Raw genomic sequence first — 16,587 nt, 5'->3', positions numbered from 1 at the left:
AGCTAGAGCACACACGTTGCGCCCGCAGTCCCACAGGTTCCCGGCCAGAGTGATGCTCGTAAGGGACTTCCAGGAGTTGAGAATACGGGGCTCAATGTAGGTGAGGCGGTTGGAGTCCAGCTGCAGGGTCTGCAGGTAGGGAACGGTCTCGAACACATGGGGCTCCATGTATTCGATCTCGTTCCCAGACAAGTCCATTTTCTCCAAATTCCAAACCCAGTCGAGAGAGCTGACCACAATGGCAACCTTATTCCGCCTCAGGCAGAGCGAGTGCAGGGAGATGAGGCGCGGGAAATGGGCGAAGTTCACCTTGATCAAGTCATTATGCTCCAGGTGTAGCTCTGTGAGCTTGAACAAGCCGGCGAAAGAGTTGCGCGCCAGACTCTTGAGCTGATTGTATCCAATGTCGAGAAACTTGAGGCTGCGGCAGTCCTGAAAGATGCGCACCGGCACGAATTGGATGGCATTGGCCCGCATGTGCAGGGTGGTGAGCTTCCGCAGCCCGTGGAAGAGATCCGGAGCTAGCGCCTGCAGCTTGTTATAGGACAGGTCCACGCTGCGCAGGTTGGGCATGGGCCGGAAGGTGGTGTTGGCCAGTTCAGTGATCTGGTTGGAACTCAGCGTGAGTTCCTTAACTCGGCGCAGTTTCTGAAAGGCGTCCCCCTGCACCGAGCAGATGTGATTGTGATCCAAATACAGCCACGTGAGCTGCATTAACCCTGTGAACTGGCCGGCGCGCAGCTCCGAGAGGCTGTTGTAGCGCAAAGACAAGCCCAGCAGGCCGGACAGGTTATGGGGCGCCTCGGTTAGGTTGAGCGCCTCGCAGTACAGCAGCCGCCCCTCGCACCGACACTGCCCCGGGCATCCGCTGGGGGCGGCGGGCAGCATCTGAAAGCAGGCCCCCAGCAGACACAAGACCACCCCCGAGGGCCTCCTCAGCAGCCAGTGTAGACAGAGGCCGAGTAGCAGGAAATCCATTAGCGAGAATCTTTCCAGAGAGACTGGAGAATGTCCATTGGAAGCGCTGGGTCAGAAATCTATAGCATATTTTATTCCGAGGGAGAGGAGAGGGAGGGGGAGGGGGAAAGAAAGGGACAAAAAAAAAATCAAATCAATATAGAAAAATGCAGAAGGAACCCCCCCTCCCTAGAGCCACACGTTCACCTCTAAGCATGCAGAAAGCCGGGCGGCATACAAAGTTCACAGCCACGGAAAGATCAAAGCCGGGGTAATGCAGTCCATGTTAGATGCGGCAGCAAAGGGAGGAAAAATTTTTTTCTTCTGGAAAGAATTTAATTAAAAAAGTGTCTTACCCACCCTTTTCCAGCGAGTGACAACCTCCATTCAGCTGCTCCCTTTGTGTGTAGGCTAATTATATGCAGGGCGAGAGAAGACCCCTCTGTGTTTCCCGAGGCAGCCCTGCTCCGCGGCCCGAGGATCTGGCAGACGCACAATGTCTCACTTTGCTGCTGCGCTCCGGGGCTGCAGGGGCGGTCGGCGAGGCGGGGAGGCGACTTCTAGGACCCGCAAGTTTCCCAACTACGTGCCGGGAGCCCGTGCTTCTCGCCTTCCTGCCTCGGTCCCCCTTTTTTTTCCTCTGCAGTTGAGACTGTGACGTGGTTGGGGGGTTGAGGTAAAAGATCAACTCCAAACTCGGGGCTCGAGACTCCCCAGGATTTGACAGTCTGGAGAATGTCATCGGCAATGACCAACGCGAATCGAAGCCACCTTGGAGTCCAGGTTGGAGAACGCCTGCCATTCGTGTCCCGGGCAGCTGCGGAAACCTGGCCGGCTCATGCCTTGCGGAGCGCAGAGCAGCGCCCGGCTCCTTCCCTCCTCCGAGGAGTGTGCGCGAGCCTGCACCGGCACCGACTGCTCACTGAGTGTCGTAAGCTGCTCGCGATTGTGCGTCTTCTCCGAGCACCTCCAACACCGGCAGATTGAAAAGGGGTGGGAAGAAAACCAACATTTTTTTTTTAAACCGAGCCGCTAAAGTAATATATGTTCTTTGATGAAATGAAAAACACTCTCAGCTTTTTTTTTTCTTGTATCTATTTGCGGGCGGAAAAAAAAAAAAAAAAAGAAGAGGGGGGGTAAGAAACATCATCAATGACAAGATATATCTAAATGAGGGACTAACATATTCGCCCCCCCCCCACCGCCAACCTTTCTTTGGGGATATATCCCCCTCTGTTAAACTGCGTACGTGTAACAGAAACGTAGGACTCTGTAGAGCAATCAACATTTGTTTCTTTGCTTTCCAAAAACAACTTGAGAGGAGACACAAGAAGGCAGGGATTTGGGGTTTGATTCTGACAGTCTCAGTCTCCTCTCCTCTCCTCTCCTCTCCTCTCCTCTCCTCTCCTCTCCTCCCCTCCCCTCCCCTCCCCTCCCCTCTCCTCCCCTCCCCTCCCCTCCCCTCCCCTCTCCTCTCCTCTCCTCTCCTCTCCTCTCCTCCCCTCTCCTCTCCTCCACCTTCCCTCCCCTCCCCTCCCCTCCCCTCCCCTCCCCTCCCCTCTCCTCCACTCCCCTCACCTCTCCTACCCTCTCCTCTCCTCTCCTTTGCCAACACTTACACTAACTACCCTTCTACATGGAGCTGGCCATTTTCAGAGGTTGCTGAAATGCTTTGCAAGCCCACTCTGTTGGAAAAGCCATCTGAGTCGGGCTGGTGTGAGAGAGCTGCAGTAAGGCACATTCAGTCTGTGTACTCAGAGACTGCTGAAGCTGCTCCTGGGGCTCACCCAGTCTACATGGAGCACACTGCTTTCAAGGATAAAGATGCTGTTGCATGACATGGGAGAGCCTACCACTGACATGTGCTGTTCATGCTAATTACATCTAACCCCTGGAGAATGCACTAGAAAATGTGTAGAGAAGAGGTATTTTAAAGGAAAAGGAAGCCTTTTTCTCATCCACCCATCCTTGATTCAGTTGTGCTACTGTACAGTAATGTTACTTTTCTTAGAATACCAGGAAAAGCCCCGGCTGGATTTTCTACCTTCAATCCTTTATAGACAGTAGTCCATATAATGAATAAGTACCCCTCTGGTCACAACCAGTTCTACCCTATTGCAACAGACCAATTGGCCATCTGTTTTAAAAAAAGAAAAAAAAGTTAAAATCTTCAAACATGGCCAAGTAAGCCAGTGTCAGGAGGAGTCATGGGTGGAAGTGGACGACTGTCCTCACATCTGCATCATTTCTGCTTCTAATAAACTCCAAGTAAATGGGCGCTATCACTCCTATGTTCCTAGGAGTGATGGTGAGCTGGAAGGTCCCACAGGTTGAGATTGGTCAAGCCACTAAACTGGCCCTGAACAACAAAGTTGAAAAGACGAATCGGTAGAATTAAGGTCACCAAAGACAGGTAACACTTTTCAGGAAAAGCCCTATGAATCATCCCATTCTGTATTCCTCTGAGCTCTGCCTTGGTTATTCATCTCCAGGATGCATCATTTAATTGAAAAGAACACAAATCTGAAATGTCCTAGACATCACATGCTGTCTTAGGAGCTACAAGAGACATGAGAAAAAATCAACCTTCTCCATTTTGCACATGATGAACCTGAGGCCAGAGACATCTGGGGATTATTCAAGGTCATACAACTTACTGTCACAGATAGATCTTTGTTGTTCCTCCTCAGAGCTGTGTTCTTTCTGTGCAACTCTGGATGGTCAGCTGTCCTCACCCTGTCTCCAACTTAGCTCTGGACTAGGCACTTGGCACTTCTGTGTTGCTGCAGAACACTTTAACAGACAGAGAAACAATTTCATCATCAAGTGGTTTTACCCCTTGCCAAAACAATTATTCCTGACAGCATGCCGACTGATTGAGCCATAAACTCTAAAGGGTTGGAGGAGCAAGGCTGGGCAGGCTTAGGCAGGGTAAACAGTGGCCAGCCATTCAGCAAGTACTTTGAGCATAAGGCACCCAATCCCCATGGCTGCTAGGAAGAAAATCCTTATAATGCATGCAGCTTGGCAGAAGGATGAGAGAGGCTGCCAAATGGGCAAGAAGAGGTCCTACTTTGGATGTCACTTGATTTGTAGAGCTGGTACAGAGAGGCAGAGAAGAGTTGAGTGTTGGCACAAAAGAAAGAGAATAAAATTAAATGTCCTGCATTTATATGTGAGTTTTCTTCTAAGTATGCCACTCAAAATATAGACGATGTTCCTAGGCTGTAATTATGACCATATATATATATATATATTCATGTTGTTATCCTGCAAATCATTTTGTCTGCATGGTATCTTTAAGCCCTTCTCACCTCTAATGTGGCAAGTTGCATCTTTTCTATCCTCTTAAATCTCTTGGCAGAGCTGTATACATTAACAGATTGAAATGAGCTTTATTGAAATTTAGCTATTCTAAGTCTTCTGAGTTGCAGAATTCCAATTTATTATGTATTTAAAGCATACCAGCACTGATTAAATCAATGCAAATTAGGTTAAATAAGAACAACATGAATCAAGTGTTTCAGCAAAGTTGAGTTGAGAAACGACAACTTTTGAGTCACCGCAGCAAGTTGATATGGCTGTTTTTTTTTTCACAAATTTTCATTCCATGTTCCTAAGGGCCCATGATATTGAAATAGGGGAGAAATATAAGTATATTACAAGAAATATAACCTTCAGTTATTTTCTTGTCTTTTCGATCTGCTTGTCTTGAGAGAAAGCTTCATTTATCAAGCAGTAAAGTGGCCACCACGTTCTTCATCAAGTTTTCTTCCGGGGTAATGACAGATTTAGGTTTCTCCACGTCTTCTTCCGTGTTGGACAGCTGAAGAGCAGTGTCCTGTGTGTCTCGAGACCCCTGTCGATAGTCAGCATGTTTGTTTAGGGTAGGAGATTGAGTCTATCCTTTTAATGTAATTATGCCCTCAATTCTAGAAGCTGGATATTCATTGTGGCACCATGTGAAAACAGCAAGCTTACATGAGGTTAAGAGTAGAGGCCTGGCCCCACTAGTTTGGAGTCAGAAAAGATAAATATTGAAAGCATGATTTCAGCAAATCAGAAGGAAGTCTAGGGTGTACAGGGTAAAATTCTGCTTACCAAAGCAACTCTGTTACTGAAGAGATGTAGAAGGGAGGGCACCTAGTACAGTTAGAGAAGCTAAAAGTATAAAGTCTGTAGAAGAAGGATGAGCCTGTTAGTTATTCCTTCTCTCTTTGACCTTATAAAGTAAACTTTACCAAAACAAAACAAAACCAACAACAACAACAACAACAACAATAAAACATTTTCCTGTTTTCTTGGTAGTCCATGTGATGGAGGATGGAGGAAGTCATATAATCATTACTACCACTCACTCCATCAAATCTGAAGGTCACCTCCAATTTGTCCACTTCAGCCAAACGAACCAATGAATGAAGAGATACAACTAGAAAGATTCTGAAATGAGGCTGGAGAGTGGGCGAAGTGCATGGAGGCAAGCTTGAAGACCTGAATTCAGATCCCCACCACCCATGTAATGGCAATATGTGGTCATCTGTACTATAATCCTATCACGGAAACTAGAGACATGAGGATACAGAAGGCTTCCTGCCCTGGGAGTCTAGATTAAATAGTAAGGTTCAATGGGATACCCTGTTTCAAAGAATACGGCAAAGAACAGATGTGATGGTGGATGGTATCTCAGTATCAACCCTCAGCCTGTCTATATACCAGTGTTGGTGAGCACACACACACACACACACACACACACACATTTATGAAATCAACCTGTGTTATAGTTGCCTTTCCTTCAATAGTCTTTGTCAGTTTTCAAGGAAAGAGAAATTCAAGTAACGATTTTAATGTTCTGTCATTGCTGGTACCAGCCTGGACCTTGATCTTTATGCTGTTGTCTTTAATTTTCAGTAGCAGTGAACCATGGCTTTTCTTTAAAAGGAAACACTTAGAGGAACTGGGGGAGGATGGGAGTCACAGTTGCAAAAGAAGAGAATTAACCTCTTTGTTCCTCTGGGCACGCACCACACAGATGGCACTTTATGTGGAGTGCCACCACAGATGCCAGTGGAGCCCAGGGGTGAGGACCCTCAGACTTTACTCAGGAGGCCTCGTTAGTGGAAACAAATTAGAAAGGGGAAGTTCCCTTCTGATCAAACTGGATGCCCCTCTTGAAAGAAGGCACCAATGCAAGTAATAGTAAGGAAGTCACTGTTGTGTTCAGTGAAGGAACCGAATAGTGGTGGTAAACTAACTAAATATGAGTGTCTTTTCCTCTTGGGCCTATTTATGGATCCTTTCTATGATTACTTATGCACTTGGCCTTTGCATATTAGGTGAATCTTTTATGCTTTGTCTGTCTGGGGGTGACTTTTATTCTAACCTTCAACATGAAGATCAAGAGCTAGGATTGCATAGCTAAACTCCATTCTACCCTATCCCATATGAAATGGCCCCTCATTTTTATCCACACTATTAATTGTTTACTTTTACTAATTTTTGTGTCCTATACATTCTATACGAGTGTGGCCATCATTTTTAACATAAGTAGTTTAGAACTAAAAGGATTGGTTAAACATCTTGAAATCAAGACTAAAAAATGGCTAAGTTAGAATTCCTGCTCTGCTATTTCTGTTGTTTGTTCTGCAATTTGGTTTTTGTTGTTATTGGTTTTCATGTTCTGTTTTTGAGACAAGATTTCCACATGTAGTTATGTTGAACTTGAACTCTCTTTGAAGCCCAGGATGACCTAAAACTTAAGACCTGTTATACCTTCCTAGTACTGTTATTATAGCCATGAGCCCCCATGCCCAAATTAATTTTTTCTCAGTGTGACTCTACACATGCAATTCCTGTTGTCTGTCAAATAGGTCAAAGTATGACTACCTGAAAGGATACTTGGAAGAGTTTAGTTAGATCGTGCATGTTAAAACTTTGTGACTCCATACAATAAGCTGGAACAAACAACCTCAGAGCTTGTTAGAAATGTAGTGTCTTGGGACTTTTCTCAGTCCCTACATTCATCCATAAAACCTATATAATTCAATAAATTTATTAAATAAGAAGCATATCTGAAGATGTATCTCCATTGGTAGTTACTTGCTGTATGGGAATATAGACCCAGCTTCTGTCCCACAAATCACATAAACTAGATGTGGTAGTACCAGTCTGTAGTGGTAAAGGTGGAAAGATTGAGATTTCAAGGTTACCCTTGGCTATGAATCCAATTCAAGGCCATGTGAGATATGCAATACATAGAACCCTGTCATGCAAAGAGGAGAAGGAGGGAGAAGAGGAGAAGGAGGAAGAAGAAGAGGGGAAGGAGTATAAGAAGGAGAGGAGGGGAGAGGAGGAATAAAAAAAAAAACAAAAGTAAAACCAGCAAAACAAAATTTTTGAGAAACATTGTATGGGAGAACTGTTCAGTTCTAACCATAAATGGAAACCCAGGCCTCTTTAGTTTCATAGCTGAGAAATGGGAGGGACCGAAATGTTAAATTATGATTCAACCTTGGTGATAGAGTTTAGTGAAAAAGGACAAACTGACTCAACTGCATTTTGCCTGTCCTGCTGGGTTTTAAGACCAAGAAGTATAGGGTCTATGTCAATTACAGGTTCCAGCAGAGAGAAGGCTTTTTGGTAAGACTTGGTTCTATAATCAGTTTAGGAAATCCACTGAGCATTGCCAGGGCCTTTGGCTGGTCTTACCTTACTTTGCCTTTCATCTTTAAGCCATGATGGTGTTCTGACATCTGACATAAGACTTTGACTCTGTGGATACTGATCTAAGAGACAGCACTCTATCTTGTCTCTACTGCCCTCTAATCATAAAAGGAATAGGACAACAGAGATACATGAGGGAAGGATGGGCAGAGGAACTTGAGAGCTCTCTTTTTAGAAAAAGGTATGACATTACTACAGTTTGCTAATGTTGGTAAGTTTCTTAGAGCACCATCCAAAGTATTATTATGCCTCATGTATATTCCTAATGGAGATGTTTATAGAAAAAAATAGAAAATACAAGCTAAAAGAAGCATAATTGATAACAACAATAAAAACGTTTAAAACCAACAACTCAAAGATGAACTATGGAGTTTGGGGGATGTATTGTCTTTGAATTTGTCTCTTGTACAATGCTTAGGCCATTACTGTTTATAATGAAGTGTGCTATAATAAATCAAGACATATGTACAGACCTTGCACACTCGAGAAAAGATGACTTCACACTTTTATTCTAGAAAGAGAATTGGTGTTCGAAGGGTGAGGGCCTTTGGAAACATCTTCAGTGTATGCTCCAAACTATCCTTCTAGAAGGTCGTGTGTGTTTCACACCCCCACACCCCCCCACACAGCTATTTCTCTGCTTCTTAGGAAATCACTGAAAACTGCACCTTGAAAAGCACCTTGGGCCCCTTTCCATGTAGCTGGGCAGTGACCAAACACTCTGCCTGTGTGTTTTTGTCTGCTGGAAACTATCTGTCCTGACACTCAGTTTTTCAATCAACCCAAGAAAAGGAAGTTTCACTGCCGAAAGAAGTTTGGATTTTCCTGATTGCCCTGTCTCTTCTTAACAAGGCAGCCAAAGAATTTTTATAAATACGTTGTTGACCAACAACATACTAATCCAGTAATACTTAAAATATGCTAAGAGGGGATTGCCATGATGTCTGAACAGGCAAGCTCCCCTCCACCTCTCTCTGTCTCTCTCTGTCTCTCTCTCTCTCTTTCTCTCTCTCTCTCTCTCTCTCTCTCTCTCTCACACACACACACACACACATAAATAGATGATGTAAGAAAATGAAATTCCTCAAGAACAAACCTATTAATTTTCTGATTTTAAGATCCTCTACCTTCTACCTGTACACATAAAAGATAAGATATGAGGAACCCTACATACATGGAATATGGATTACCACATAATACTGGTAATGTTCCTGAATCTTTCTTAGGAAAGTCTAGCATACTTACTGGTTCACTCTTGTTGAGTTTATTAACTGATTTGATTATTTATCTAATCAATATTCCATAGAAAACTAATCATATTATATTGAAGGATAGTCAGAAATAAGGAAGGCCCAACCATTTCCAGATGGATTCATACTGGCTTATGCCATGAGCATGGATTCCTTTCACAGATCTACTTTGTATGGATTTCCTTGCCCCCATCCATTCCATGAATTCTATGTGGAATTCCAGCACATTCAGATTAATTTATATCTTCCTTCAAACTGACCCCTATTCTTGGGAACTACTTCTTAATCTTCTACCATGAATTCCTTTTAGTTATTTATCAAAATATTTTTGCTGTTGCCATTCGTTTTTGTTAGTCTGATTTAGGTTAAGTGGAGGGTCAGCTGAGAATACACAATAAGTTAAATGTGGACCCTGCCTTCAGTGTTCCTTGAACATGAGCTGAGCTGTACAATCAAAACTGCATGGTCCATGTAATAACAGAGATATGAACTATGGCCGTGCTTGAGAGATCTCTCTAGCTAGGTGAAGCAGGTCAGGCAGAGACACTCTAAGGAAAAAGAGGGTCCAAGAATATGGATCTGTGGGTAAAGGATGTCCTTACCATTCAATCCTAATGACCTGAGTTTGGATCACAGTAATCCATTTAAAAGTCAGCCATAGTAAAACAAACATAAAATAATCCCAATGTGTCCATAAAGGGAGATGGGAGGCAGATACAGGAAATTTTTCACAAGTTCATAGGCTAATTATCCTAGCATAGTCAGCCTCAGTTAAGATACCCTATCACAAGCAAGGTGGAAAGAGAACAGAATCCAACACCTGTTGTCCTTCACCTATATAGGAACATTTGACATGTGTGTACATACACACACAGAGAGAAACAAACATAAAGCACACAAGCATACACACACAGACAGATGCATACACACGTGCACACACACACACAAACAGAGAGAGAGAGAGAGAGAGAGAGAGAGAGAGAGAGAGAGGCAAAGATACAGAGAGAAAGGAGAAAAGGTGGAAAGAAGAAAAGAGGGGGGAAAAGAAAAGGAAAAGGGGGAAGAAATGGATTACCTAAGTCAGCAAGAGGACAAGATTAACTCCAGTTAGTAGAATAAGTAGAGAAAACTGTGGTCTCTGCTGGGGTGCACTGAGTGTGAGTCCAATAGGCACATAAGGTGAAGAGAGTCAGGAGCCAAAAGACAAGATGGGAGATTTAGAGCTTAGTTGAGCAGACTTTCCATCTGACATTTGAGTTCCAAAATGTAGGTGCAAGAAATGCAATTCTGATGATGTTCATGAACATGAAGGACAAGAAAAGGCTACTGGAAGCAAAGAGGGCAGTTGGAGGCCACACCATCTGTTTCAATAAGGCAATGCATTGGTTTGAATGAATTAGCATTGAAGTTGGACAGGGCAAGCCAAAAGAAATGATTGTTCTGCATTGGAAATGAGGGTCTGTCAAGTGACATTTATCCTCTGACAAGATGTTAAGATGATTTCAATAAGCGCCAGTATCTTGAAGAAAGGCAATGGAGAGTATGAGGGCTAAAAGTGAGAAGGTTAAGATCTGGATATATGTTTTACAGGGAAATGCAGGTGAGGGATTCCCTGCAAAGTGCTTGTGGATTGTAATGCTAAGAATATAAATAAAGCTTCAACAAGAAGATTAAGTGAGACTGGTACACACCACAAGTTACAATTCAGTTAATAGTGTAGAGACGGGAAGACAGGGGTCTTAAACAGTGACCCCAAAATAAAGCCTTCTCCCTTTTAGCTGCTTTCACTAGATGTTTTTTTAAAATGGTGTTTAGATTTAGTTTTTTACTATTTTATGAGTATGAATGTTTTGCCTGTGGGTGTATCTGTGTATCCCAATATGTGCCTGGTACCCAAGGTGGTGGTGAACCTCCAAGTGGGTGCTGGGAACTGAATCCTGGTCCTTTGCAACAATAAGTGGTCATAACCATAAACCAACTATCCAACCGTAGGTGGGGTTTTTTAAGATTAATTTTCTTTATGTGTATATGTATGTATCAATATAAGTATATGTATATGCCATTTGTCAGTGTGTTCCCTCAGAGGCCATGAAGTAGCATGAGATCCCCGAGAGCTGAAGTTACGTGTAGCTGTGAGCCACCTGATGATGTTACATGGAACCAAACCTAGGTCCTCTAGAAACCAAGCAATAACCAAGCAATAACCCCTTAACTCCTGAGTCATCTCTCCAGCACTTTTCGTCAGGTGGTTCCTCACAGCAATGAGAAAAGAAATGTTTATATTTATACAATATCTGTTTTGGTAAAATTATCTTTAAAATAAACTTTTCGTCTATTAAGTTAGGGTTTATTCAGTTTGCAGAATGTACCCCCGACCCCAAACGTAAAGCATTTCTTTAAATTGACAATTCTAAAATTGAAGAACAAGAGGAAATGGAAGCTAAATGAGGGAGAGTTTAGTTAATGTGAAACTGCTCATAGCAAAGGTCCTCTCATATGTAAGTACAACAGTGGAGCTTTTATTAATATTATTTCATGGGGAAAAATATGAAAGAAAAAGTATACTTCAGCTTGATAGGTTTAGGAAAAAAATCCAGATGGTCAAGGCTCAGCAACCCTGTAAGAGATGTCTAATTGGATAGGCCAGCACAAAGAAAAATGTAGCTATGGTGTTGGCCAATGAAGGAATCTGTTAGTGACTGGATGGTGCTGTGAATTCTTCCCTAAGAGTGTTTGTCACTCATGTGCCTTCCCCGCCTGAGATTGTCCCTTTATGGGTAGACCTTACGCCACCTTCTCAGATACGAAACAAGGTAATGGTTAGACATGTCCTTCAGAAGAAAGTGCTATATTTATCCTGTTGGCAAGAAGAATTGAAAGCATCTACAGCTGACTGAAAAGAAAATTTGAGATTCCTCCTTCTATGAAGGAGAAACTGTCCTACTATTTAACAAGGCTGTCCATGTTTTTCAAGGTTGTAAAGCAGGAGAAAAAGCAACTTAATTATGGCATTTTAAAAAGGGATCAAAATGCCATTGCAATAATTGCTTATATCTATTTCCATTATTTAAGAGTAAGACAGAAAATAGAGACTGAAGGCAAAAAGGAAAAGGAATCATAAGCACAGGGACCACGCTGCTTCTTTAAACAACAAAGAAAAACATCCCAATGTGGCGTCCTTAAAACAATAGTGATTTGGTTTCGCTCTCATCTCTGTGCACAGTTGAGGTTATGTTTTAATGGAGCTGGATCACTGAGATCAGCTCTGTTGTGTACACAAGTGTTTGCCAGAGACAGGAAAACCCACGACGATTTCACTCAGGGATGGTAGTTGGCATGTTGTTAGCTGGGGTTACCTTTTATTGCCATAGATGGGGTAACTCTGCTCTCTTCCACGGTGCCTCATTTTCCAGCAAGCGAGCTCAGGTACACTCCTGTAGGACTTCAGGCTCCTGAGGACAGCAGGAGAGATCTCTCTGCATTTACGTTCTTCTCCAGATGCATCGCCAAGCAGCTGGTCACCTTATTAGCCTTCCTCACGGTATAGAAAAATAGGCTCCCTTTGTTGGTGGGACTTGGAAGATTTACAGTTGACTAAAAATCACTGCACTGGTTTGATGGCATTTCCCTTGTAAATACTAAATGCTGTCAGGTGACTTTTATTTCTTGTCTTCAGTGGTATATCATCTGTAAGCACCAAGAACTAATACTGTTTTTGTCACTCATGGGCTGTTCTAAATGCTGAGTCCTGGACTCCATTCAAGACAGAAGGACCCAGGAAAATCTTCATTTTTACAAGATCCCAGGTCATTTGTAAACGTGCTAAGATTTTAGAAACGCAGTAGCTTTTTTGCTATCCTTCATGATTTCCTTTCGTGCAGTTGCTATGCTGTCCTGGTGAGTGATAGATCTTTGATTTTTTTTTTAAAGGTGCGGAAACTGTTTCCCTCTGCACAATGGAAACAGAACAAACACAGGCTTAAACAGTGGAACAGGTTGCTTCACAGCATGAGTAGCTGGGAAGAAAAGGGATAACATTTTTCTACAAAGTTGTACTTTGCCTATAAAAATAGAAACTTAAAAAATTTTTAAAAAGAACATAAATATTTTTTAAAGTATACTGCATTTGACTAGAAAACACTACTTAAATGTTAAAGCAATAATTTCACAGTCAGATCCGGAAGGATATTCTTGAAATGATTTCTTTTCTGCCCAGACTATTACTTAATGAAACCTTGAGTTTCTGATTGTTTAAAGATTGACTCTCTAATCTTTAGTTGATAGTTTAAACACCTGTAGAACATGTGTATACCCCTGAGTAACTTTCTGGATTTTGTTCAAGTATTAAGATCAACAGAATTCTACAAGTAGCTAAACATATTATAAGAAATACAAAGGTCCTGTAACGTGGAGGAATTTCTTCCTTTTTACACATCAGATATAAGGAAGAGATGTAGAAAGTTGTTGATTTTAAAAAGTTCATTTCACTTGGCTTTGTACATATAAGTTACATCTAAAATATATGTAGCTTTTTTTTTCTCCTCAAAGTTTTGATTTCACTTAAGTGAAAGAAACTGAATATAACATTCAAAGACATCCATCCTTCTTGGTTTCTCTTTACTCTGAAGGTGAGAAGGAAAGGTGGAAGAAAGAGAGAGATTGTGTTTCTATAAAGTAAATGTTGTCCTTCCCTGTGAAGTTTGCATGAGATTTCCTCATCTTGAAACATGTGTTTCTTGACTCATGCTATTGGAACTATTTTTCACTTAGGCATTCTGCTGCAACCCACCCATATATGGCACTTAATATATGCAGGTATGCAAACATCAACCATGGTGCTGATAGATACCAGAAAATTTAAGATATAACAGTGTGGAAGAGAGAAATGAAGCGATGAGGTTTGGTTTCTGAAAAGTTATGCAGGGTGTTTGTTTTGGTTGAGTTTAGTTGTCAACTTCACACTAACTAAAGTTACCAGAAAAGAGTCTCAATGAAGGGTTGTTGCCTATATTGGATTAACCTATGGGTATTACTATGGGAGGTTGTCTTAAATAAATTAGTTGACATGCAAAGAGTCAGTCCACCATTCCATAGGAAGAAGTACTTAAATGTAAGAGTAGAGAAGTGGAGCTGAGCACAAGCAAGAAAGCAAGCCAGCAGGTTCCTATTCATCTCTCTCTGCTCTTAGCTGTATACAGGATATAACTAGTATTTGAAGTCGCTGCCCACACTGTCCCCAGTTACGATGAACTGTAACCTAACTTGTAACCTGAAATAAACCTTTTTCTCACCTAAGCTGTTTGATGTCAGTATGTTTCATCACAGTAACAGAAAGGAAACTAGGACAGTCTCTCTGAGGTGTCACTTGAGTTTAAACAGGAATGTTGAGTAAGAGGCCACTAAGGAAAGTTTCAAGAGGTTAGAAATGCTGAGTTAGGGAATAGCATATTCCACAAATCTGAGGCCCCAACAGCTATGTTCAAGTATATGAAATGACTAGAATGTTGGTGTGAATAAGGTAGGAATTCTTATTTAAGGAGCCCATACACCTTCTTTATAAACCTTCACGCATATGAGCAATTTTAGCACCACCTTAGAAATATTTTATGGAGTGATCACTCTGTTTCAGTGAGTAAATCAGAGCACTTTTAATGGCTTAATTCTGTTTATAGGCCAGAGAACCTACCATGTTCCCATTATAAGAAAACCACAGCTTTGAACATCCAAGACATTTCCGTTAGCTGACATTGATAATTTGGTATGATTTTTCCACATTCCTTACATCCTTTAAGAGGTACCTAGGAGACCTGAAGAGCAACTATTCTTGAGACTTGATAAAAGCCTCATTTGTTTCTTCTTCCATCTTCTATTCTGGGAGGAGGTCTTCTGTTCTGGGGGCTTCATCTAGCATGGACCTAGAAAGCATGAACATGAGATGATAATTCACACTTCCTTCCAGTTTCCTGTTCCTCTCAGCCAGCCCCCTGTGACTGCTTACATGGACAAGGGCAGGACAGAATAGAGAAACCACACATATTCAGAAGCCTCATTTTGAATATGGGAGCCTGGATTGATTAACAAGTTCCTTAGGCTTTCTCCATACTTTACAGTACAATCTAAACATAAGCTGAGTAATGGCATGGGGACAGGTCATGATCATCTTCCTGGTTAAAATAACATTCAAATACATCATCATCTACATCCTTGTGGTGTTTGCTTCAATTGGCTTATTTTCTCAAAAGCCTCTAAATAAATAATGCTTAATTTGATCTTCTCAAGATACTATGTTGTCCTGCAGATTCTGACTGCCATTAAATCTATATCCTTCAACATGTGTTTCTGCCATGCTTACTCCAGACCATTCACTCCTCCCACCCAAGTCACCTATATCTAGATGCACATGTAGTCTTAAATATTTCCTTGTCCTTGTGATAAAATGCCTGGTAAGAAGCATTCAAGGAAGGGTCTATTTTGGCTTACAGTTTCAGAGAATACATTCTAACAAGGCAAATACATGGCCACAGGAGCAGAAAGTGGCTGGTTACATTGCTTTTGTAATTGGGAAGCACAGAGCAAACAGAAGTGGAACCGTGCCATAAAAATTCAAGAATGCCTCTAGTGAGCCATTTTGTCCAGCAAGCCTTCACCTCTTAAATGCTCCACAGCCTTCTGAAATACAGGTACCAACAAGGGACCAACTGTTCAAACATGAGAACCTAGGGGATTCATTTCACATTGAAATTATGGCATGTGCTGAGTCTACAACCATGTCCTGGGTACTTACCCTACAAGATAAGTGCTAGAGGATATGACATCCTTGGGATAGTACTTTCTCTTTGAAGCCTTGCCAGTAATAACAACCCCAGAAAGGCAGAACTAATCTCACATTCTGTTTGTCTATTATTTGTTCCAAATTAAGTCGTCCCTTAAATCCTCTCTTAAACTGCTCTCCAGATGTTGTCCTACCCCACCCACACCCTTCAAATTTTGTCACGAAATTTCTCAAGAGCACACTCACTCAAACTGTACTTTGGGTGTAGCGAACATAAAGTCTCAGTGCATATGAATAAGTTCTGACTTCACACCTTATTAGCAATTCCTTTCAGTATACAACAGTGAAGTTAGATAAGGTGCCCAATATCCCTTTTACCTCTGGCATTTATGAATTTGGTCATTTATTGCTGGTGAGTGTAGGATATCCTCAGTGTACAAGTATTGATGGCTTGTTTCAATGGCGTCTTTTAAAACTATTTATATGTTGGCAATTTTTTTTGTGATATAACCCTGCACCAGGTTTTAAGTGAGAACCTTGAGGTTTTGAAACAAAACTGTTAAAGAACATAAATGGACTTTTCATGTGAAGTCAGGCCTTAAGACAAGCCCTTAGCATAGATAGGTACGCTACATAACTATGTTGACTACAGCCATATCAGCCCTTTATTTCTTGGAATGTTGTTCCTGATGTTAGATAGGCAACGTGAGTACGTTCTGAAGGAGTCTACCAAAGGGGTTTTGGTGTATTTTTTGATTGAAAAATAATTTTAAAAAATAATTATTTTATTGTTCTTCAATATGTGTAAGTGTGTGTGTGTGTGTGTGTGTGTGTGTGTGTGTGTGTGTGTGTGTGTGTGAATGTGAGTATGTGCTTTTGAATGAAGTT

At 41.9% G+C, this 16,587-nt stretch overlaps 2 protein-coding genes across 10 annotated transcripts in view; one reads left to right on the top strand and one right to left on the bottom strand.

Annotated features, from left to right (window-relative positions):
- The window catches only part of Lrrtm1 (leucine rich repeat transmembrane neuronal 1), a 30,706-nt gene extending 15,376 nt beyond the window's left edge, over nucleotides 1-15,330 (bottom strand). For 2 of the 5 annotated variants that reach the window (NR_155300.1, NM_001362109.1), the window contains exons 1-2: nucleotides 1,314-2,063; nucleotides 1-1,037 (exon numbers count right to left, since the gene is read on the bottom strand). The exon at nucleotides 1-1,037 is cut by the window's left edge. Coding sequence is in view for 3 of the 5 variants with exons in the window: in NM_001362109.1 (NP_001349038.1) it covers nucleotides 1-978 (978 nt within the window). In the remaining 2 variants the exon portion in view is untranslated. Of the gene's footprint in view, nucleotides 1,038-1,313; nucleotides 2,064-2,576 lie in introns of those variants that run through there. The other 3 variants (NR_155299.1, NM_028880.4, XM_030255644.1) reach the window with 2 other exon arrangements.
- Nucleotides 1-16,587, top strand: part of Ctnna2 (catenin (cadherin associated protein), alpha 2) — a 1,098,179-nt gene that overhangs the window by 735,276 nt on the left and 346,316 nt on the right. The gene's annotated exons all lie outside the window — the stretch shown is intronic.

Source organism: Mus musculus, chromosome 6 (assembly GCF_000001635.26).
Source record: "Mus musculus strain C57BL/6J chromosome 6, GRCm38.p6 C57BL/6J".
In the NCBI taxonomy this organism is placed as follows: Eukaryota; Metazoa; Chordata; class Mammalia; order Rodentia; family Muridae; genus Mus; species Mus musculus.
This window is presented reverse-complemented; position numbering and strand designations above follow the sequence as displayed.